Here is a 24,907-nt window from a genome sequence, read left to right as displayed (position 1 = left end):
AGCAGAACTGCTGCCTTGGGTGTCTGGAGTGCACCCTCAGTCAGTTTGCAGATGACACCAAGTTGGGTGGGAGTGTTGATCTGCTGGAGGGTAGGAAGGCTCTGCAGAGGGATCTGGACAGGCTGGATTGATGGGCTGAGGCCAGTTTTATGAGGTTCAGCAATGCTCAGTGCCAGTTCCTGCACTCGGGTCACTGTCTTTCTGAGGGAATAAAAATCATCCCGCCCATCAGAATAATTCTGAATTTGAACTAATTCTAATGAAGATTACATATTTTGGTTCCCTTTTTTTCCCCAACAAGAAAGCAGGTGTATTCCTCGAGTATCTTAGGTTGTGGATGTCTGTCATTGTGCTGGCAGAGATACAGACTTCCTATGCCTTTAAAAAGATATGGGCTCAAATAATTGAATGGCTTTGAAAATGACAACCAGGTAATTAAAAAAAATCCTAAAAAAGACAAATACAGGAACATCTTGTGATAGATCTTGGCTCAGGCATCCAGATAGGTAGGTCCGGATGAGTCCAAATTGTGACTGATTTTCACCAAACTTGTTAGAAAACTGTGGCTGCTCCATATTTTTTTTCAAAATGAAGCCAAATTATTAAGGATTCTACTTGAATTTTTCAGTAAGGCTTCTGAATATTTCCCAGCATGTTCAAAATTCCAGCTGATGAAGCATTCCATATAGATTTATCAGTGTTTTTTGAAGATAATAGATTGCTGTGCCAGGCGTGTAGTGAGTTCACTCGTTTGCTTGAGGTCATTAGTTTCATCGCTGTCCATCAGTGTTATTGAATATTGATCAATGACACAATAGACTGAAATGACACAGTATTCTGGACTGTCCTTGAGACAACAGAATAATAATGACAAAGAAACATTTTGTTCTGTGTTGCTCCATTACTGTTTTTTTCTTCCAGCACTTCTGATATATAATGACCCTTGAGTAGAGTAGTCAAATCTGTCAATCTTCAAAAGGTGCCAGTCATGATGGACCATTATTTCTGAGATGGGATGCTAGGAAAGACAATGTGATAGAGAAAGGCACAGAACATCTTCTGGGACAGATTTCAGTCACTGTAGTTTTAATGTAGACATTGATGATTACCTGTCCTTCACCAAACAGACACTGTCATAATTTCAGTTGGCATTTTACATGTTTGAGCCATCATTAAGGACTGCAAGCGGCTTTCAGATCAGAACTCCACCTCCAGCATTCACATTTGATTGGGCGTTGTTGACAAGCGTTCTTGAGCTGATGATTAGAAATCCATGCACTTTTACTGAAGGATGAGCTGCATGTATCTTTTGAGGTAGTGGGTATTGTTACTTATTTATCTTAATGTGATATCCACTTGATCAGCTGAAGTCAGATTCAATTGTGAATTATAGACTCCTTAGAGACAGCAAGTTGAAACTATGGTGTCTTTATGTTGATTCTACTCCGGTACAGTTACCATTATGTCCCAGTGATGATGAACTCCGTCATAAAATGCAGCACCTTGCCTTGATCAGAAAACTGCTCACAGCAAAACTCCAGCATAGGACCACAAAGAAGATCAGAGGGGCTGGAGCATCTCTCCTATGATGACAAGCTGAGAAGGTTGGGGTTGTTCAGTCCGGAGAAGAGAAAGCTCCAGAAGATCTTAAAGCAGCCTTCCAGTACCTAAAGGGGGCCTGTGACAAAGCTGGAGAGGGGATTTTTACAAAGGTGTATAGGGATACGACAAGAGGAAATGGCTGGATATTAGGAGAAAATTATTTATTGTGAGGGTGGTGAGGCCCTGGCACAGGTTGCCCAGAGAAGCTGTGGGTGCCCCATCCCTGGCGGTGTTCAAGGCCAGGTTGAATAGGGCTTGGAGCAACCTGGTCTAGTGGAAGGTGTCCCTGCCCATGGCAGAGGGGTTGGGACTACATGATCTTGAAGGTCTTTTCCAGTGCAGCTTCTTCTGTGATTCTATGATGCAGCAGCCTACAGTGCATAGCAGAGAATAGTGGTTGTTTTTGGTGTCCTGGACCATACCTGGAGGAAACTGTTCTTCCCCCACCACTGAGTGACTGTGCCTTTCACAGGTATGATCCTTTTACTTTTTTGGCTGACCCTGATGTACAAAATAGCTCCATGGACTAAGGAAGATAGAGGACCATGCCACGGTCCTTCTTAGTGTTCCTTGGGGCAAGACTGGCTTACTGGAGGAAGAAGACAGCTCCACTTTGAAGGGAAGTACAGTGATTTTCCTCCAGTACTAGGATTATTGTGCTTGAAGGTCCAGTGATTATTTTGGAGACACCACAGCTGCTCATCTCTCTCACACTGAGCTATGTTTTAGAGGTACAATTCCTCCCACATTTTAATTCTGTGATTTTTATTTAAATCTTTATTAAACTTCATGCAGCTGCTGTCACCAGCTTTTTGGTGATATGTTCATGAGACATGTTTCAGAAAGCCAGTTTGCAGCCATTCTCACTTGCAGTCTGAAGAGCCCCAACACTTCATGGATAAAGCATGCAACAGATTCAAAGATGTCTGCTAATAGCATCTTCAGTTTTATCCTGAATGTGTGGTATAAGCATGCTGGAAGAGAGAGATTTCTGGGTGAAACACAGATGTTCTAAAAGCGTTTCTCTCAGTATCAAATCGTAATTTCCCTTGTCTCAACTTGTGGGTATTGAATCCTCTTGCTGTGCACCTCCAAGAAGAATTTGTCTCCATCTTCTCTTTAGCACAGGAGACATGCAGCCCTGCAGGCTCATTTCCTAAGGCCCTAGTCCAAAACCTAAAGTTATTAGAAAAACTCCAGCTAACATCAAAGCAAATTTCCACTGCAAAACTGGGATCAGGCATGCTTGCTTGGCTCTAGGAAAGGTCTCGGATCACCTGCCATTCTTGCATGGGTGAGTACAGAGGACTGAGGTCCTTCTCTTGACATTTAAAGGTATTTGGATATGAGCCAGAGCTGTCTTAAAATCCTATTAGTCCAGAGAGTCAGGACATTGCCTTGGACATACTGCCTTGCTGACATGGTTGACTGTGTTAGTTTCTTCTGACGAAAGTTGGCTCTCGTCTTGTCATTTTAAAGGGTATTTTGAAGGAATTCAGACTTGAACAGACCTGTCTTGAGCATGGGTGTCCTGTCCATACTCAGTAGTGCCTGTAAATGTATCTGCCAGTGTACCCCTGGGCTCTGCTTGGGATGGTGCAAGTATTGGAGCAGCGTGGTCCCTGACCTGTGCGACTCTGGCCGCTCACACAGCAGTGGCACCATGGCCAAGCATGTGCCTCACTCACTGCTCACAGCGCACAGGAGGCAATATTGTGCCCTTTGTCTGTGCACTGACTGTAATCCGGATATGATACTGTCATAAACCACCTCTGAGCCTTCACTGAGGTCAAAGAGAGAGAAGAACAAACTCAGACACTTTTTCATTAGCTTTTTTTTTCTTTCCTAACCGATGTGCACATTATTTCCTGTTTAAGGCTACAAAGTTTAACAGCAAAACACATCTCATCCATGTGTGGCGTGGGAGGTGTTGATCTGCCCAGCCTATGGCTGTCACTTACACCCACTCCTGCAATGCAAATCGCCTCCCATCAAATAAGCTCACAGAAATACCAGCCTTGTTGCATATGCTGAGGTTTGCATGATGTATTTCTGCATCACTGCTGTTCATCCTGCAGAAATCCTTTTCAGTCCCAGCTGTTATTTTCAGGAACTGACAAGTAGATTTCTGTAAATGAATCACATTTATTCTGAACAAGGATATAACCCTTCATCAAAAGACAATGAAGAGGCAAGAAATACATAGTAGAACATATCCCAGTCTGTGTCAAAGCTGGCTCTTGTCAGCTTTGGAGAGATTTTAAGTGAGGGAGAAGGGAAAATGGCATGAAAAAGGTTTCCAAACATTCTTTCTTGGTTGCTCCTCCTGTGCTCTGTGTGAGGGGATAGTGTAGCTCCGTGATTTGGGAAGGGGTGATAGAAAAAGGGGTTAAATCACTTACTGTAAGTGTAAACTTGCTACCTTCACAGTGGTCCTCTGAAAGGCCACCTTTTGGATACTTGCTGTAGTGGCCTGCTGGCAATGTACAATTTGTTTACTAAACAGGGAACATAATTGGAATGTCCCTTTTGAGTTAATGAAAATATAAAACAGCTTTTCAAAGTACACCAAGGCCTCTAATTGAATTATCTGTGAGCCTCGTAGATTAAGAGTATTCTTTCATCCATCCCTGGCAGCCTGAAGTAGGTGAATAACTGAAATTCAGAGAAAACCCTTATGAAAAGGAGACGCGGCAGAGGAAAGAGCAAAGGGCCAAACCCTCTGTAAAAGGATTTTTGTCCACTGAGATGCCTATTGTCTCTACAGCAACCAATTACGTGTGAAAATCATTAAAGATCTGGAAGCTGTGGCACCCATCAAAGGGGCCAGGGGTTCCCATTGCCTGCAGGAAAAACAAGCTGGCTCCTCTTCGAAATGTTGCTCACTATGTGTCAGAAGAGTCACTCTTTAAGGGTACATTGCAAGCAGTGGCCTTAAGATGTGAGCGGTTGCCCGAAAACCAGCAGGAGCAGTCCTGCAGGTAGCACTGAGCTTGCTACATCCTTATTTGCAGTCAGTCCTTCAGACCACAGATCCCACCCTAAAAATGCCTGGAGCGATGCTGCTCCACCACTGAAAAGGCATTCAAAAGCAACCAGAGCTGAGGCGCATTCTTGATGTGGTGGGGTCTGTGGTGTCCTCATACTGTGTGAATCAAAGCACTGAATCAAAGCACTTTTGCTCCTGTATCAGACAGAGGTGATGGACAAGTCTCTGTGTAGCTGCTGAACTACAACAGCCGTCCTTGTGCACTTTTGTCCACCATCACATTTATGTCTGTTCCTGCCATATGTCCATATAGAAAAGCAAAGCATTTAGACTGACTTTGCAGAGGAAGCCTGGGGCCGAGCAAGACATGAACACATTTCCTCTGGTGTTACTGCAGGCCCAGCCATCACGTTCTTATACACAAACAAATTAGGTTTCATCCCTGATGCACATAAAAAGATTTCTGGATTTGGCAAGGTAAACCAGAGAGGTGCATATGGGAAAAAGTGGCGTTTGCACTTCAGGGGTGAGCATATGAGGAGCAAAGGGGTTTGCAAGCAGCATAAAGGATGCTTCACTGCACTTGGTGGTTTTTTTTTGTTAGGCTCTGTTCTCCCTTTTCAGGTTTGTACTTGAAGACTTTGATCTATAGACATAGTGTGTCTAGGAAAGGAAAAAAACCAAGTTTGCTTCTTATATAAACATTTACAGCTTCATTGACTTAAAGTGGAATTTCACCTGGGAACATAAGCAATGACCTCATCTGAGATGAGCAGAGCATGGAAAAGGACACTGGTAATTGGTGCTTAAAGTTACCTGAACAGTGCTGATTCATTTTGTTGTGGTGAGACATCTGAGGAGTTCTGATTTTTCTTTCTCTGCTTCATCTAGATTTGAGCTAACATTTTTGACTTTGAAGAAAGGTTCACGTTGAAAAGTTTTTGGAGTGAATGGTAATCTTACTTGTCTGCAGCACAGATCAATGCACTCTGGATTGTACCTGTACATGAACCAGAGCAAAGAAACTGTAGTGCAAGTGCCAGAATTCTGCAAAATTCTGGCTAAGAAGCTGGCCCTAACCATTGTCTAGAATGTATCTCAAATGATACTTAAATTTACTCTTACAGAAATATTTCCTGTTGTCTTTATGATAAGTCGAGTTATGAAACCTTTAAAACTTGAACAAATCCTTCACTTAGGTGCCCGTAAGCAGTATGTTTTTTGCTTTATTTTGTAATTTGCTATTACACTTGTGCTTGGTATGGCACTTGCTTGAGCTGGATTAATTTCCCATGCTGATTTGTTCTGAATGTGCCCTGTAGGCTAACAGTGTATTTGCAGCCTGTCTTCTTCCTTTGTAAGATTTGCTATTACCATTTACAGGACAGTATGTTCTCTTTTGACACCTTCCGGCAGTGTCAACTGCCTGTTGAACAGCACAACATCGGCTGTTAAAGCCTGATCCAAGCCCCAACAAAACCAGGGAACAGTAATGCAATTCAGGAGGTTTAAGGGAAAGCAGTGCCTTTTATTAGGCCAGCTGTTACATTTGGAAAGAAAACAGACAAGCTTTCAGGCACACAAATCCTTCTTCAGGTCTGAAATAGCAGCAGTATTGCTTACACCAGCATTCCTCAGCAGTAAGACAGCCATGGTCCCAGCATAGTTTAAAAAACGTGTTTAAAAGTGTGTGTATTGCATGGTCGTTCTTACTGGGGAGGGCTTTCCATCAGGCAAACATCATTCTTCTCCCTCCCCTTCCCAGTATACACCCCATAAACAGGGGTACATCCTACAAGGAGAGGTAGTATAAGGTCACTTATTCTTGAGAAAAAGTCTTCAACACCTTATGGCTGTGCCACATGTTCTCCATAGTCACGCTGCTATTGGGAAGGAGAGGGGCAAAGCTGTGGGCTCCATTGTGCAGGTGTCAACCACGGGATCCACGCTGGAAATTCTGTCTCCTAATATTTATGCCTGTCCAGCAAATAGTTCTGGGACCAGCTGGCAGAGTTTTATTCCCTTTGTTGTGGCTGCTTTACAGGGAACAGTGTTTCCCAAAGTTTCTGGAGTCACAGCTGAATGAGCAGCCACCTACTAGCAAAGCCTGTGACTGAAAATGCTACACAGGCAGGATGGTTCTGCAGAAAAGCAGTGAGCAACTTCCCACTTGGGAATTGCTTGTGGCCACAGAATTGAAAAATAAGAAGTAACATCCCAGTACACTGCCTACTTATGCCTCCAGATTATGGATCTGAACATTCTGCTTTTCATCCTATGAGAGATTTCATATTCATATTCATTTTTCTTCTCTGGAAATCTTCAAAAGTATGTGCTAAAACTCTTTCTAACTAGGCAGGTTCTCAAAAATTAGATGTTAACATTAACCATAACATTTATTAAATGTTAACATTAACTGCAACATTTCTTTCTACATTCCCACGCTAGGAACTGGGGTGTTAACTGCAGTTAATGGCTGGAATTAAGACTCTGAGGATGCTTTTTGCTCATGTGAAGATTTCCATGGTACATGAGCTGTGAGAACTCTGGATTTTACATTCTTTCTGAAGTGTATTAATAGGTGTGTTAATTATGTGGCTTCTTTATTCCACCCTATTTGAAAATGAAAGGTTGCACTTCAAGAAAATTGCCACCACAAGAAAATAGTAAATAAGTATTAACACTTCTGAAGAAATTAAAAGGATGAACCATTTATGATTTTAAGTTGATTAACGCAGAGACATGAACAAGTAATACTGTAAACAGGAATATGACTATTAGAAAAGCTTAATTGAGAAGGAAAAATGCCTCTTAAAGATTATGCAAGCCAAAAATCTTAATTTAAGATCTGCTTTGGGCATTGGTGTTCTGGTGTGAAGCTGTCTACAGCTGTCTTAAAAGTTCTTAGAAGCTTAGAACTTTGTGGTACTCTGTCTTCTTATAAAATACAAGTGTTTCAAATGTGGTTCTCAATCTGAATCCATCACTTAAGACATATTGCACTTAAGGATCTGAATAGCCATTCCTGGCTGTGCCAGTCCCAAGCCTGGCCAACCTTTGATTGAGCCTTCTGTTTCTCCACCCAGCAATGTGGCCAGTGACACGTCTGTGGCAACTAAGCTGGCCTCAACCATAACACAGAGACAGCCACTTCTCTTTTGTGGAGAAAGTCTTAATGAAGAACTCATGTAGACAACCAGATTCTAGTAAATGTCAGCATTTGTTTCATTCCCTTTAGTACTCAGGCAAGACATTTGGGTTTGAAAGCATGGTGCCAACAGGAAAATGATGAATTTGTCTCTGAAAGACAAGCTTCATTGTATTTGAAACTAAGACCCTTAATATTCCCATCTATTTTAAGACACTTCTACACTGCCAGAGTAGCATAGTTGAAATCCAGGATTCATACTTGGTCCCCATAATGCTAATTGTGTGGCCAGGCCGACTACCACATGTCTAACCTGCAAAGGACAATTCCACATCTGGATCCTGCAGCCAGTAAAGGTCTCTGACGTTGCAGTCTTTAGACAACTTCTACAGATGGGTTTGAAATGTGGATGCAGATCTATCACTGAGTAAATGCTTCAGATCAGCTCCTTGTTTAACTTGGATCTTTATATAAATTGGCAATTTTAAAACTGAAAGAACAGTATGAAGGAAGGAGAAGCAATGAAAATCATGAACTGCTGAGGAAAAAGCTCCTAAACCACTGTATTTTACTACCTGACATTCTTCTTTAATAGTGACTTTATTGCAGCTTTTTTCACACATGGAAACAGAAACAGCAGCAGTGTCTAGCACTCAGGTTAAGGTGCCAGCAACGCATGAATGGGGCACATTATAAATATATATTTAAGGTCCTTTCATGCATACCACAGCTAAATAACAGACAGCTCTGTCTCGATGGTTCTTCCACTACTGCATTTAAGGAGTAGCCTATAGTAAGGGAAGGCTGCAAGAGCTGTAGAACAGCAGATGTCATTGCACTTTCCTCCAATTCTGCTGCAGCTGGTTATAAATTCATGTGGGAGATGTCAAAAAGCCAAAGAAGTAAAACCCTCTTTTGTTCTTTTTTTTTTTTTATTTATTTTCTTTGAAATTTTTCATTTCAAAAAATTTTTTGTTCGTTTCTCAGGACTCGAAACGTTCATATTGGGCAATGATCCTTTGCGTCTTGTTTTACTGACTCTTGCTCTTTTTCAGGTGCCAGGGGACAACGAGAAGCACTGGAAGCCAGTGTTAGTGGTCTTGACGGAGAAGGACCTCTTAATATATGAGAGCATGCCGCGGATGAAGGAAGCTTGGTTCAGCCCTCTGCATACCTACCCTTTGCTAGCCACCAGGTACCTGTGCTTTTCTATTACAACTGCTTCAAGAGTGGTGGGAACAGCTTAGTCAGACAGGAACAGCTGGTGTACAGCTGTATACCACGCTTGAAATGCCATGGTTTGAGAAGCAGATTATTCTCCAATGGGCCAATGTGCTCAGCTAAACTCCTCTCTTCTCCATTTCAAGTTCTGGCCAAGGATGATGGCCAGAAGCACACCAGAAGTGTTATGGATGAGGCCATTTGGCCCAGATGCAGAAGCAGGAGTACTGAAAAAGCCGAGAGCTCTATCTCCTGAGATATCTATCTCAGTGTGCAGACCTGAGGGCTTGGAAGAAGCACTCAGTTGCTCCTCCAGGCTGGAAAAGATGAAATTGTTGCCCTGAGTTGGACGTGCTGGTGTGTCAGTTCTGCACCACCAGTCTGGGGCTTCTGGAGATCACACTCGTGATAGAGATGCTTAATTTCAGCGGGGCTTCAGTTCCTGCTCTAGCAAATGAATTCCTGACATTTTTAGCTTCAAATGTTGCACTTGGAAGACTCATTCTTGAATCTGGGTTGGAACTAGCCATCTGCATTATTTCGAAGGTATCATAGAATCATAGAATAGTTAGGGTTGGAAAGGACCTTAAGATCATCCAGTTCCAACCCCCCTGCCATCGGCAGGGACACCTCACACTAAACCATGTCACACAAGGCCTCATCCAACCTGGCCTTGAACGCCACGAGGGATGAAGCATTCACAGCTTCCCTGGGCAACCCATTCCAGTGCCTCACCACCCTTACAGTAAAGAATTTCTTCCTTATGTCCAGTCTAAACTTCCCCTGTTTAAGTTTTAACCCATTACCTCTTGTCCTGTCACTACAGTCCATGATGAGCAGTTAGAATCATAGAATCATAGAATAGTTAGGGTTGGAAAGGACCTTAAGATCATCCAGTTCCAACCCCCCTGCCATGGGCAGGGACACCTCACACTAAACCATGTCACCCAAGGCCTCATCCAACCTGGCCTTGAACACTGCCAAGGATGGAGCATTCACAACCTCCCTGGGTAGCCCATTCCAGTGCCTCACCACCCTCACAGTAAAGAATTTCTTCCTTATATCCAATCTAAACTTCCCCTGTTTAAGTTTGAACCCGTTACCCCTTGTCCTGTCACTACAGTCCCTGATGAAGAGTCCATCCCCAGCATCCTTGTAGGCCCCCTTCAGATACTGGAAGGCTGCTATGAGGTCTCCACGCAGCCTTCTCTTCTCCAGGCTGAACAGCCCCAACTTTCTCAGCCTGAGAGAGCTTTTCCATGGTTATCTTTATGCAGTGGAAACTGTTCGTGCTTCTTGACATGAATCTTAATCACGTTCCTCTGCCAGTATGGTCAAAGGGCCTGAGAAAGAGCTGCTCTTCCATTGTGTTGGCCATGCTACAGGCCTCTATTGTACCATTTTCAATGAGTTCTCATTCAGAAGGGCTGGTTGCACAAGGTCAAAAGCAGTGGGTCTCTTATTGCGCTCTCATTAGTTAATTTTTGATCTCAGTCTCGTGGTTCTCTCTCCAAATGAACTGAGGCTTTGCCGCTAAATCATTATTTTAAAAACCTCTCAGTGAATTACACAGATGGTTGTTTTGTCTCAGCCTACCTACACCTGATGGAGCTTTCAGACTTCCTGGGAAGCCAGCTTCTGACTCACCCTTTTTGTTACTGTCACTTGAGGTGAGAGTAGCTTGCAGCCTGCCACGTGGTGTGGTGGTGAAGGTTGACAGCTCCAGATGACAACTGGGTAAAACACTGGGACCAGAGGCTGTGTCCAGGTCTGTCATTGACCCTTAGAGTTTGTGAAGCAAGAGCTCCCCAGCAAAAGGTGATGTGTTGGAACTAGATCATAGAATCATAGAATAGAGTTGGAAAGGACCTTAAGATCATCTAGTTCCAGCCCCCCTTCCATGGGCAGGGACACCTCACACTAAACCATGCCACCCGAAAGATGATCTTAAGGTCCTTTCCAACCCTAACTATTCTATGATTGTATGATATGTTCCTGTGTAACCTGTTCTAGGTGGCCCTGCCTTGGCAGGGGAGTTGGATTAAATGATCTCCAGAGGTCCCTTCCAAGCCTAATGATTCTGTGATTCTGTGTCTCTCCCCACTGTTTCGGGATGCCATTTGTACATGGACCCAAATCCTCCGCCTTGAAGTGACTGGAGATCCTACAGAGCACCCTGCCCCTTCCTGCCCACGTTCTTACATGTAAAGGCAGCTCTTTGGTGGGCATTGCCAGCCCTGGTCAGCAGTGACCAGCAACTTACCACATTAAACAATCCAAGTTCTTGTCTTTGAGGGCCTGTTAATTAGTTTCTCTCAGGTGTTCAGATTTAATTTCAACTGGCTTGCCTTGTGTGGGGATAGTCACCTCCCTGTCTGATGGCATTCCCTTGTGAGTGGAGGAGCTTCAGCCTTCAGGCTGGAGAGGAATGAGAAGGGTCTTTAAAGACCGGGAAGATGGTCTGTCAGAAAGACAGGATGCAGTTCAGAAAGGACAACTGCAAAGTTCAGTGCTGGGGAGTAATCAGCTGTCCTGGTTTGGGGTGGAAAATAAGCAACAAAGTGATTGCTGTGCCAGGAAGTGTCTGGGCAGTGTGGCAAAATTGCTTAAATCTGCGGTGTTCTGTTTTTGAGAGGAGAAGACAAAGACAAATCATCTCAGCATTTAGCAGAAGTGCTGCATGTTGGGCAGATGTAGTAATCATACCCAACTGCAGAGCATGAGTAAAGCCTCGGGTGATGATAGACCACTTTCATGGGAGGCTTCCAAAGAGATGTGGAAGGTCTAGAAGAAATCACTATAAGTAAGAAATACTTAAGAAACATCATCCATTTATAGAAGTCTGTGGAAAACATATAGATGGTTTTCAAGAATGAAAATGAGACACAAGGGAGACAGGAGAGTGTGTTCACCAGGTCCCTCCAGAACACAACAGGGCATGGTCAGCTGCTATGCTAACAGAAATGCTATGCCCCATTGTGGCAGGGGAGGTTTGGGGTATGTCCTGGGAAAAACTTGGTGTGCAGGTGAGGTACTGGATTAGGTTCCCTAGGAAAGGTGTACAATCCTCATCAGTGGGGACTTTGAAGGACGGATAACCCTCAGGAGTGTGTTCATGATCTGGGAAGGGGGATGCACCAGATGACATCCGGAGAACCTTTCCAGCCCCATCTCTGTGATTTCTTACTAATATCACTGTGAATTTAACACTTGTGTGAAAAGACATCACATATACAGAACCTGACATTCAGAATGGAGTCACAATCTGATAAATACATATAAATACATGAATCCCCAATGTGAGCAGAATACATAAATTGACAGATTCCCCAAATCATTGCACCTCCTGTTTCGGATGATTGTGATTAAAACCCTGCAGGATCCTGCTTTTATGATCTGTCGTGCTGAGTACAGTTATACAAGAAAAGAAAAGATACATACACAGGGATTGCTTTTGGTATCGACTGCTGTGTTCACGCTCAGTCAGTGATTACCCTCCTCGTGACAGGTTTTTTAATCCCTCTGTGCATTGATCAGTGCAATTTGGAACTTTTCACCTGGAAAGTTTGCAGACCACATGTTGTAATCTTGGCTGCTCCCCTCCTTCAGATTTTTATGAGTCCTTGGGAAAACATTTTTGCTTAGCTAATGCATATTTGAAAAGCTGCTGAAACTGGAAAACTTCAGTGCCAGATACTGTAGAGAAGGTCATGCTTAATCTACCCGGGACATAATGAGCAGAGAAAATTGGAAAGTGGTAGAAGGATTACAATCTTCTTAGAGTATTTTAGCAGCAGAATTTCAGCATGTCCTTTTTGTTTGTTGATAACTTTGCCTTCAACCTATGGATGCTGTTAAGACCAAAAAATACTTTCCAGACAGTCTTTCGGAGCTTTGTGTAGAATATGAGTAATAGCTCACAGAAAACTGAGATCAGATTTAAGTTGTTCCTTTAAATCTCTGCACTGGGAGGCATAGTAGCTGGCTCATAGCCCTGACTCCTAGGACCTTTCTGTCATAATCCCTGTTTCAGTGTTTCTTTATGCCTGAATAACAGTGCCTCCCTCTATCTTGGGAATAGGGATCAAGTAATTACATCTTAAATGTCTGCAATCAAATTCCATTATCTGTCATAGCCAGATATGAAATAAAAGGGGAAAAAGAAGGCAGCCCGTGTTGGACTCTGATTAAAGATCAGATAAGTAGCTTTTGTGTAAAGCTGAGGTCTGTAACCAGAAAGTATTAAAGCAGTTTGATGGTTTATGCCATGGAAAGATGGGGAAGGAGCTTCAGCACTCTGTGCAAGCTGGCAGAGGGGAAGGTGGAGAGCACTGGGGCCCCCCAGCACCCCAGGAAGGTGTATAAGGTGCTGTGCTTCATCTTCCTAAGGCACTGAGGGTGGTTGTAGCTGCCTCCATGCAGAACTCGAATTGAGATCATAGGTTTCCAGAGTGCAGCCATTCCAGAGCAGGTTTCAAATGCTAAGCCAGGGCAAGGAGCGGTTTCAGCATAAGGTCAGATGATAGTGGCAGACAGGGCAGAGCTTCAGACTGTCAGTGCACTTGTATCATGGGCTCTTCTGAAATAAATCTTGAATGAGCAGCTGAACACTTGCTTTGAATGTCAGTGCTGCTTTCACTGTCCTTTTTAAAGAGGCCATTAGGTTTTGCTGTTGCAGTAACTGGTTGAAACTTTTCACAGCACTGAATGAAAAGCAGGTCTCAGTGCATCTCACCTAGCACTTCATGTACCCATCTTGCTATCACACTGCTGCAAGGAATAATACGAAAAAAGTCCCTAAAACATAGAGAGACAAGGAAAAAGTAAGATTGGAACTGTCTCCCTGGCCCCCTGGAGTACACCGAGAGTTGCATTTTACAGCTGCTGCCTGTTATCTATGCTCTTTGCAAACAGACTTGATCGTGATGACCAACCTTCTCCTGCCCTCTTGCGGCTCTGGCTGCTCTGGGAAGGGGTGTTCGGGCTCCTGAGTACAAGAGACATCTCAGAAACTTCCACAGAGCAGAGTAACCTTCATGGACCGCAGGTGAATAGTACCAGAGGCAGCCCTCCCTGCACACAACCTCTGCTGTGATCAGAGTGATGGGAGGCAGGGATAAAGGGAACCCTTCTGTGAAGTTTCTAAGACTATTTTTTTGCCTTTTAAGGTATTTTTGTGGTCTTTAGGGTAAAATATTGTTTATGTAAATGAAGCAGCTTACATGAATGCAACTTTATTAAAGCTTAGGAATCCTTTGCCCTGTACCCAAATACATCAGTGCTGACAGCTGGTATGTAAATACTATCAAATGTTCCCCTGCATATTTGTCTAGGTCATGTTTAACTGCATGGTCCAAAGCACAGTCTGGAGTTGTATGACAGAAAAGTCTTTTTAAATAGTGACGCTAAATAATGCAAATGGGAAGGCAGGCAAGAAATAATGTTCATGTTGGATATGTCCACGCATTTTAATTTGTAAAGTACATCTTCATTCTACCCCTGTGCTGAAAAACCTGCAATGGCAGTGCTTTGGAGAAAGCATGAAGATGTAAGGGAGCTTGGGGGATGGATTTGAAGGGAAGTAAAACACTGGAACCATCTGTCTGTCTCACAGTCAATATCATGAGTATTAGAAAACAACTGTTAGCACTGCTGATGAGCACTGTATAAAGGAGAGGGGGTGACACAGGCAGAAGCTGGAATAGGTTTATTTGTAGTGATAAACTTGATGTGATTTCCCAGGCTGCTGTCCTGCAGTCACCCCCAGCAGCAGACGGCAGCTTGAGAGTGGTGGCTGTGCCTGCACCAGGGTGACTGGCCCAGAGATCTCAGATCCCTAAAATAAGGCAGTCTCCTGCCTTATTTACCAAGATGCAGCTTCCCCTCAGAGCTGCCACCTCCTCGTGCCAGATGAGAGTGAGTTACAGGTTTGGGGCTGTTTGCTGCTGCGTCCCCCACTGCAAAACCTGCAGGTGGAGGCCTTGAGTACCAAAACCGAGTGAGGTGTTAACGCAGCCCTTCTAGAGGCGGAAAAGCATTTGGGGAGGGCATTGGTGCCTCTCTGGAAAGAGGCTTTCCTGCCCAGCCACAGCGCAGGGCAGGACTGAGCAGGATACCCCTTATCTCACCCCCCGTGGCTTCCTGGGACCATGAAATCAAGGCAGATGCTGAAAATCCAAAGAAATTTACTATGAACCTGAGCGTGAACAAATCTTGCAAACCTTCTAAAGGGGTATGAAAGAGGAACACATCTGTCTGGCACAACGCGCATCCCAAATGCCAACACAAACTGCAGGGAATTGCGAAAATTCCAGATGCCCTATGGTTAGTGTCACAATAACAGCTAAAGTCGTGCTGCTTCTTTCCTTTCTGCTTTTTTCACATTAAAACATCTCTGTTTGATGGCATAGTTGTAGAGTGTCAGCTAAAGGCAACTATTCTTCCAGATGCAAAACAATAATTTGAGGGTGAATTAGCATGCCATAGGTGATTGGTATAATCTGATGTTTTATCCTTCAGCACAAGTATTCTACTACTATGCTACATACTTTATAGTCTCACATGAAGTATATGGATTGCCTATAGAAAGAGAAACAGATGACACAAGACAGAAATAAGCTTTTCAGAAGAATGCATTTTGTGACTCCCTCTTAGGGTCAGTCTCTGGACCTCCTCTGGATGTTTTCAACTGAATCAGTGTCATGTCCCTGAGTGAATTCTGTATTCACTGTCCAGACTTCTGCAGGGGAAAAAACCAACACAAAAGGGCAGCTTAAAGAAGAATTAAATATTCTGAGGTATTGATTTTCTCACTTAAAATATTCCATGCAATTTAGTGTAAGCCCAGATGAATGAACCTTGCCTGGTCACAGGAGATCAGCTGTTGATGCAAAGTAAAAAATGTTAATAGCAGCAAAATGGGAGAGAATTTCAGATTAAAAGTAGCTGCAACATCTTGCATTTTACATATTCCTTATAGGAAGAGTATGCACAAGACAGTACTTAGGCATCTGTGCATTTTACAAAACATCTTACTTTATCCAGCAGCATTTATCACTGAGTTTGCCTGCAGATGTTTAAGCTTTATGGCAAATGCTGCATGACGGTGAAAGTTGGATTCAGCTGCTGCATATGAGTGAGCACTTGTATCTGTGGACCAAACCCCATCACCATAGAGCAGTCAGTGACTTCTCTCAGTTCCTCATCTAAAGTGGTGTTTTGTACAATTCATTGGAAAATTCTGGAACATTCCTGTGTGTCCAGCTGCTTTTGTACTCGCTACCTTGCACCATCACTCTTCTGAGGGTCACTAGGAGTCACTTTTTAGGCTCAAATACAAAGGAGATGTGTGTTCTTGTGCTCCTAACCACTTGCATTTAGGAACGTGCAGAGCAGAGCTGTGCTCAGGTGTGGATTTAGGCACAGTGTTCTGTGTCAGTATTATAATTCACTCGTATTCTCACATCCGATTGCAGGTTGGTCCATTCTGGCCCAGGAAAAGGCTCACCGCAGTCAGGGATGGATTTATCTTTTGCAACCCGTACGGGTACAAGGCAAGGGATAGAAACCCATCTGTTCAGGACGGAGACTAGCCGAGACCTCTCACTGTGGACAAGGAGCGTCGTGCAGGGCTGCCACAACTCTGCGGAGCTCATCACAGAAATCACCACATGTGAGTAACATCTGGAGTGCCGCATCTCCACACATCCTCATGACACTCATGGGCACTTCAGGGTACTTCTGCTAGAGGTGATTCGTTTAAAAAACTGTGCATATTTAGGGTTCTGTGTGTTTAAAACACTGTCCTCTTGGTTTCTGGCACATTCACAAGCATTATATTTACCCAGCTCTGCACACTTGAGAAGAGTGAAAAAATACAAACCAGTCCAAAAGCCGTATTTTGACAGCTGGCCATTTCTGACCCTGAACACCAACATGCCACTTCTCAGCACTCTGTACATGCAAAGTGGACTGGAATAGAAGTAGTCTAGTGATGCCCTGTTTGGCCAGGTAGTGCTAGCCTGGGTTGGATGGCTCTGGAGCTTTGAGGCTGGGCCTTTCTTTTGAGTGCCCCCATGATTTGGGAGTCCTTCCCCCACTAGGCCCACAAGTGATGGAGCTGTTAAAGTTCAGCATTATTGTCATTCATTGCCAAAAAATGTGAGAGCAGGAGCTGAAGTACAGATCCATTCTGTGACAAAGGGCAACTCTGATTTCATGAAGCCATCAAGTACAGCCATGTGCTGCTGAGCATGAGACACCTTCCTCTATGCTGCCAGGCCCCTGACATGGAAACCAACCAGTGTTCAGTGGGAACCACCTCGAGGGCATGTCCATCTCCTCAGCAGAGACACGGGTTCCTTTCTTTCCAAAAGCAGGAGGAAGGCATCAGCTCCTTCTTTTATTGTGGTGATTCTTCGCTAGTGCAAAGGACCGTTCTTGGCAGAATTGTTCACAGGGAAGTGGTGGAAAAGAGAATTTGAGATGTGAAGACCTAAACTCTTCATTTTTTAACTTGGATCATGGCCTGTGTTGCTGAGCTGAGGGGAAGAAGCAGACTTTCTGCTGCAGTAGCTATTATATACAATTAGCTGGGCCCTTTTTCAATTACCACAACACTAATGAGGCCTCAGGAGTGTCTTCATCTTTGTCAAAATACTTTAGGGAAACCTTTTACAGCTTCTAATTGTCTCGTGTTGTGCGCCACATTCATTGATTTTGGCTATGTCTGTCAGATGTAAGAAGAGTAGCTGTGATTTTGTCAAGGTATGGGAGGAGGCAACGCCAGCCTGAGCCTTCTTAAACTTCACTAGATTGGTTTGGGGTCAGCATATAGATGTATGCAGAAAGATAAAGAATGCAGCAAATAATAGTTGAAAGGACTGATATCAGGACTGCTACTGGCAAGGACAGTTTTAGTCTGTGTGTTTACACCATCACTAACAAAGCTTGCTTGGACCTTGCACAACAGAACAATTGCTGTTGTTTTTTCAGATCTAGAGGTTTACAGTTAAAGCCCAGCTTTAGGAAAGGTTTCCACAAGATAGTGTTGAGATTGAATTTAAGATGCAAATATCTGCAGCCAAATGGACTTTGTTGCTTTTAAGACCATTACAGACTAAATTTTGTTTCTTCTCCAGCTTGCACATACAAAAACCAGGAGTGCCGCTTGACCATCCATTATGAACATGGATTCTCTCTTACAACTGAACCACAAGATGGTGCCTTCTCTAAGACAATTGCACAATATCCCTATGAAAAACTGAAAATGTCCTCAGATGATGGGATAAGGATGCTTTATTTAGACTTTGGAGGAAAGGATGGAGAAATTGTAAGTATTGCATTTAGCAAAGGGATACACATTACCTTTGGTGGTCCTTCAGGCTGTGAGGTGGAGAAGCACTAATGGAAGATGGACTAGATGATTGTTGTACACCCCTTCCACCTGAAATATTCTATTCTGTGCTGTTCTGGTCTGTTCTAGTAACAGTTGGCCAGTACCAGTATCCAGACACCATGCTTAGAAAGCATGTCGGTGTGTCTTTAGGAGATAAACTAAAAAGAGAGATAAAATGGTAAAAACATGTGAAGCTGGATGAAAGATTTCTCATATTTAAGAACAAACTGTATTTCCAAATAGCCAAATGTTAGAATTTTTGTATGTATCCATTGCACTTTTTGTGTGATTGTGGGTGGAAAAACTTAAGAATGAGATGTTATTAATTCCAACATACACATAGGAACTTTACGTTATAACAAGCTGTGTTTATTTTTGAACATCTAGTTGCTGAAAAAAAATCAAAGACTACAAATAGAGTGCAAACTGTCTGCTTAAGCTGCTAAGTTAGTTGTCACAATCCCTAAAAATAAGGTGCTTATTCCTACAAGCAGTTTACGTACCATAAATTATGCATGTAAACATGGTCTTTCCTGCCAGATTTTTTTCAGCAGTTCCTGAGTGCTTAATTCTTCATGTCATCCTTGATAAAATATACTCTGTGAACTGCTTGTTGTCAGGCTTTCAAAAGGGAATTTGTCACTAACTCTCAATGAAGTTGATACATGGCTGGTGGAAAGGCAAATCTGGTTTGTTTTGATGGAAGCCTACTGTTGAACCTGCTGTCCATGACAAGTCTGTCATGCTTAGCAAGCAGTGGTGAGATCATGTGAACCTTGACTATGAGGAAAAAGAAAGTCTCCCTTCAGTCTTGCTGTGTGAACAGAGGAGCAATCATGCAGCATCAGCTGAAGATTTAGTATCCTGATTCAGCCTGCGCCCAACAGCAGCTGTACTCGGTATTGGCCACAGCAGTCCCATGACCATCTCTGGTCAGAAACAGAGCCTGAAATGATGGAGGGGTTGAACCTCTTGCAGGAGTGCTTGCAGCATCTGAGTTTTCTGCTGCTTACCCAGGTGGATGGAAGCCCAGAGGCACCAGGATCTCATCTGCTCTCAAAATGCGTATTACTTATGGTAAACTAAATATTTGCAGCTGTATACAGAGGGAAGCCCATATGTTATAATAAAGGGTTGTGATTAATAGAAGCCTGTTCAAAATACCAGGCAGCAGCTCATCAACTACTCCATAAATGATTGCTTATTTGAGCTGTAATCATTCTGAACTTCATTTCTTTCTGTACTTTCAGCAACTGGACCTTCATTCCTGTCCGAAACCAATTGTGTTCATCATTCATTCCTTCCTCTCAGCAAAGATTACAAGACTTGGCTTGGTGGCATAAGTGGGATACATCAGTTTCTTCAAGGAGAGACGGAGTGACCATGCTAATCTGAAGTACAGTCAACAGCAGCAACCTGTGCCAGCCAGTAGCATATGCCAGCTTGGGGCTCAGTACAAGACCTTGGTTGTTTCTGCAGTCTTCCAAGGCCCAGGTTTCATTTTGATCAGCTAAAGAGATGGCATGACAAGGAAAATGGTGGATTTCATTGTAAATAATGGGATTTTAAAATCCCATGAGACAGTAGAAGTGTGTAGTACCATATATGTAAATGTTCCAGAATCATAAATTGTGCCTATTTCAATGTACTTGTTTATATAGAATAAGTAAAGGGCTAAGCAGACAAGAGTGGGTGTTGGTTGTGATGCAAGCTCAAGGTTGGTTGAGTCAAAGTTATCCAAATAAGATTGTCCTATCACCCAAAAGTAAAATATTGTTCCTGTTCTAACCTGTTCACCACTTACAGACTCTTCTGTGTACATTCCCAAACCAGGACTAGCTGTAGTGTTGCGTTCAGAGCTGGCTGTCAGGTAGAGCATAGGTAGGAGCATCACTTCTTGATGGCCACACGGGATATATTTTTACAGTGACTTCCCAGAATGGTTTAATGAGTTCCAGCTCCTCGGGCCCCTGGCTTAAGTGGAAGTTACCTGAATCCATGTTGAAGTATGACCTAACCTTGTTCCAGCACACTGCCATGGTAGTTTTCCAACAGAAAGCTGTGCTAAGCTTCCTGTCCTATCCCTACTGTGTCACCCCCTCAGCTTGGGTGAGGCTGGTTGTGTGGTCTTCATGGAAGAAAAAATGTGGAGAAGGAGGAAGACCTGATTTTTCTGAGGGTTTCCTCAACTAGATCAGTTACTCAAGCAGCTCCACAACAGTAAGGAAACACACCAGGATGAGAAGATGAGCTGCAATGCCAGAAAAGCCTTAATATGGAACTGCTGATATGAACATGACTTGGCAACTCCAGATTTATTTCTGCTGGTGAAATGTAGGACACTCACCTCCACATTCATAACTTACTAGTTCCTGTTTTGCAACACAACTACTGTATTAAGTCAAAAACCACAATTCACTGAGTTTCAGCCTAGTTCAGTTATATGAGGTACAAAGCAGGCAGCTGGCAGGAACACTGACCTTCATCATCAGAGGAGATACGCAGAGCTTGCACTTGGAACTACTAAATTGACTTAGTATGGTTGGGTGGGAAGAGAAAGCAGCAGAACAGGGATGGAATTTATGTTGCTCTTACTTTGTAACCAGAACTGGTTCACAGAGGGGAGGGATTTTTTTTGATGTGAAGAGTTTTGCCCTAAATTCACACTTTGAAGGACAGGAACTGTACAGGAAATAATGAATCCAGAGTCTGTGGAAGTGCTCTTGTATCACAACACTTCTTTTAGTCTTGAGAAAGCATGTAAGTTTCAACTTTGCATCACTTGGCTGGCAAAGAGGAAAATTAAAAACACAGTTTGGTTCCATGTTGTTTTTAAGCTAAGTCTTGAGTTAAGTGTAAGTCATGCTGGTTATTCACAGCATAGGAATTAGTTCATGGTGGTTTCCACAAGTATCTTAATGATTAAGACTGATTAAAAAATTAAGATGATGGTCTGAATTCACAAATACAGAAATAACCATCAAAGAACAACAGCTAAACCACCTGCCAGAGGAGCTGCCCCACTCCCAGCACCTCTCACCAGTCTAAAGCCAGCATTCACTGAGCTGTGGACTTCAGTTTTACTGTCACGGTACTTGCACTTAAAACTTAGTAATTCCTTGTGTAAATTCACAGGGTGGGAGGTGAGATGTTACATGACTTACCAACACTGTCCAAAGGGACATTTCTCCTTCAGCCCCTGCTGCTGCTAACGTAACTGTAGGTGGCAGTTCCTTGGGTCTCCTTTGGCTTGGAAGCTTCTGGGAGAATACGTCCTGAGAAGCTGAGAGCAGTCGGTACGCTGGGGTCTGCGTCTTTCGATATGAGCTCACACCACATCAGCGAGTAAAACATTGTGTGAAGACTTCAAAAAGCAATTTGGGACATTTTCATTGCTGTTCCAAGGTATAACTGAAAGATTTGGACACAGGCTCCTATAAAAGTTCCAGAGGTTAAAGCGAAAACTTGTGTGGGGTAGGTTAAATATGTGTGTAAACTATACTGCACTATTTCCTTATTCCTTTAACACTTACAAATCACTGGAATGTTATACCTAACATGTATGTGCATTGTAAATATTACAAATTCCTATATTAGTACCAACAATTAAATGACACAATATGTAATCTAAGGTGCTCAGTACTATATGAAGTATAAGTGAATAACAGTTTGCAAAGAAAATTCATATTATATATATTTATAGAAAAAAATAATGATAATTACAGATGCTATTTCTTCATTTTCAGATTTGGGACTGATTCATATTTGGATGAGATAGACAAATGAAATATGGACCTACTCCACATTTATAAGAGTATAGTGAATATTTATATTTTAGAGGAAAAGAATATATTTAATAAAGTCATTTATTGGATTTCTGTGAGGTGAGCTTAATTTGCATCCAAACAAGCTGTTTGGAAGGCTGGCCTCTGGTTTTGGGCTGGGGAAAAATACATTTTCAACTTCAGGCATTCTGTTAAAAATTCAGTTACTTGAGAGAACTCTTCATCGCATTGATGGAATGACTTTTAAAGATTTAAAATAAAAAAGGTGTTAATGTACTGTCGATGGTGCACTGGTGCTTTCTATTAAGTAAGCTCCATGCTCATGGGAGAGCAGCGCTGTTGCCAACACACTGAAAGCATAAGCATGCAGCATTTGTTTTGTGTTGCTGCTAGAATTTACTGAAAGGCCACAGGGATGTGGCCTATGAGGACAGGCTGAGAGCTGGGGATGTTCAGCCTGGAGAAGAGAAGCGCTGTTACAGTAGACCAGGTCAAATTCTTTTGCATGTTCTTTGTAGGTTAAGAGCATGGACGAAGGCAGTTACCACAGCTAAAAGAGGTACAGTGTTCTTAAGCCATGACAATAAACAGAAGCACAGGTAAGACGCGGGCAGTTTTGTACTAGCTGAGCACTGGGAATCATGCAAACAAACAATACATCAAAATGCTTATTTGTAAGCATTTTGTAACCTCCTCCTATTTGGAGGTTTATGTCTCTCTGCCTGCTTTCCTGCTGATCATTCCAGGCCAACTTTTGAGTCTACAGAATTAAAACAATAACCATTGAGCTACTTGCAGTAGAATTAAGATAGTAAGTATCTAAATCCAGGGCTCACTGTGGACACTGTAGACAGGTAAGGGACGAATGAGAAAATAATAATAATAATAATATTCAAAGTGCCTCTTTATAGAAGTCCTACAGATAGGTGCAGAGTTCTTCATCAAGAAAGCCAGTTAAAGACTATTAATTACTTTTCTGAAAGTGATTTTCTTTGTTCATGGCAGCTAGCTTTATGGTTTTTATGAAATGTAGTTTCTGTACTTTTACTTACCATCTTCTGCATAATTTATTAATTACAAAGATTCTGTAGTTACAAGTTTATAAACCCCTTCCCCTCAATTAAGCAGGAAATACATCTTTCAGTAGTTTGCTTTAGTATTTGGACTAAAGTCCCATCATTAAGGCTGAAGAGAGGAGATTGTAACTGATGGCTTTTCTCCTCCTACATGGAGGTAGACTTTCTTTAGTCAATATTAGATGTTAAGGAAGATTTATGTCTTGATTAATTTCTTGTTTTGTCTGCAAAGAAATAGGAGCCATATGGAGAAACTAATGCATTGGAGAAATTCTGTGCATGTTTTTATTTAATAATTATTTAAATATCAACCTTCACTGCATTTATATTTCCTCAAATCAGCAAAACCTGGATGCTGTGGATGTGTGGTATTTTCAGGAGTAGGATTACATTTGTTCAAGCCCCGGGTTTGTCCAGGGCTAAGATGCACATGGTACTTACCAGAGCCCAGTGTCACCATAAACCAGCTACACAGCTTTCCTACTGCCACCCCAAGTGCAGTGAAAACAAGCACACACGCCCCGTATGTAGAAGAGGTCTCAAGAGTTCAAAAGAACAATACACATTGGAACAAAGGAACAGAAGAGTTAAATGCAACATCCTATTAGAGTTGAAAAACCTCCTTAGGGCTTGGCTTTACACAAAACACAATTAAGCAAAGAATAATGTCACAAAACCAGGAAGGCTCTTTAGAGAATGAGGTTTCACAGCACTACATGTAGTCTACATGTGCTCTAGTTCAATTACTTTTTAATAATATTGCATTTCATTTATATCTATATTGCTTAATCCAGTCTCCTTTCAAGAGAATACAGCAAATAATAACACTGCATCTCTATCAATTTCAATCATGTTAGTTTCTATGATGAACAGGAAACATTTATATTGAAAGCTGTAAAATATATTTGTTTTGGTAAGAACTCCTCATCACAATACTAACTCGAATAGTAATCACACTAGTACAAGCCAGATGCACCCCTGAGACTTAAGCAAACTGAAGCTGAATTTAGTACCCTACTGTGCTTGCAACTCAGGTCGCAATTCTTTCCATTCCATTTCACACTGGCATGCCAGATCTTTTCACAGCTCTCACTATAATCATTACTGCTATCATCTTGATTTTCTCCTCCTCCAGGAAAGGAATCTCAGAACTCTCATATGAATTGTTTCTAAGGAGTGTTACGAAGAATACATATGAAATTATACCAGAAATTCAGGTTGTAGAACAATGATCCTTTCTTTAATGGAAATCTGCATCGTTTCGAAAGAAACTTCTTGCATTTGCAGCATAGGAACTGTTCTTACTTATTCTATAAAATACCAACGGTCAATACTGTAAACAGCTGTTTATAAACAGCAAATAGTAATAAATAAAGTTCTTTATGCAAAAAGGTAAACCACAGTAGTTTTGATATTAAAATCAAATCCGGTGGGGGTTTTATTCACATAAAAACCAAATATAGCTGTTAAAAACCATACAAAGCTGTATCAAACCAAGCCAAGCTAGATTCCTTTTAACAATGAAACATAATAAATATGCATATAAAATAAAACCTTTTTCATTTGAAATTATTTTAAAAACTAAAACTTTTAGTATAAAATTTTCAAAACCTGCTATTGTGCTTGAGAACTGAGCCTCTGTAAGTACACTGACCAAAGTTCTCCCAGTGTGTAGGTATGTATGTGTGT

At 42.3% G+C, this 24,907-nt stretch overlaps 1 protein-coding gene across 1 annotated transcript in view; it reads left to right on the top strand.

Moving 5' to 3' along the window:
• SNTB1 (syntrophin beta 1) overlaps positions 1–20,753 on the top strand; it is a gene marked incomplete at its 5' end in the record, with an annotated part of 111,158 nt that extends 90,405 nt beyond the window's left edge. Inside the window, 4 exons of the mRNA XM_080610731.1 lie at positions 8,795–8,934; positions 16,436–16,632; positions 18,101–18,291; positions 19,608–20,753. Of these exons, the coding sequence (XP_080466857.1) occupies positions 8,795–8,934; positions 16,436–16,632; positions 18,101–18,291; positions 19,608–19,700 (621 nt within the window). The 3' untranslated portion in view covers positions 19,701–20,753. The remainder of the gene's footprint in view (positions 1–8,794; positions 8,935–16,435; positions 16,633–18,100; positions 18,292–19,607) is intronic.
• Positions 20,754–24,907: the final 4,154 nt, after the last annotated feature.

This window comes from Psittacula echo, assembly GCF_963264785.1.
Source record: "Psittacula echo genome assembly, chromosome: 2".
Taxonomy (NCBI): Eukaryota; Metazoa; Chordata; class Aves; order Psittaciformes; family Psittacidae; genus Psittacula; species Psittacula echo.
This window is presented reverse-complemented; position numbering and strand designations above follow the sequence as displayed.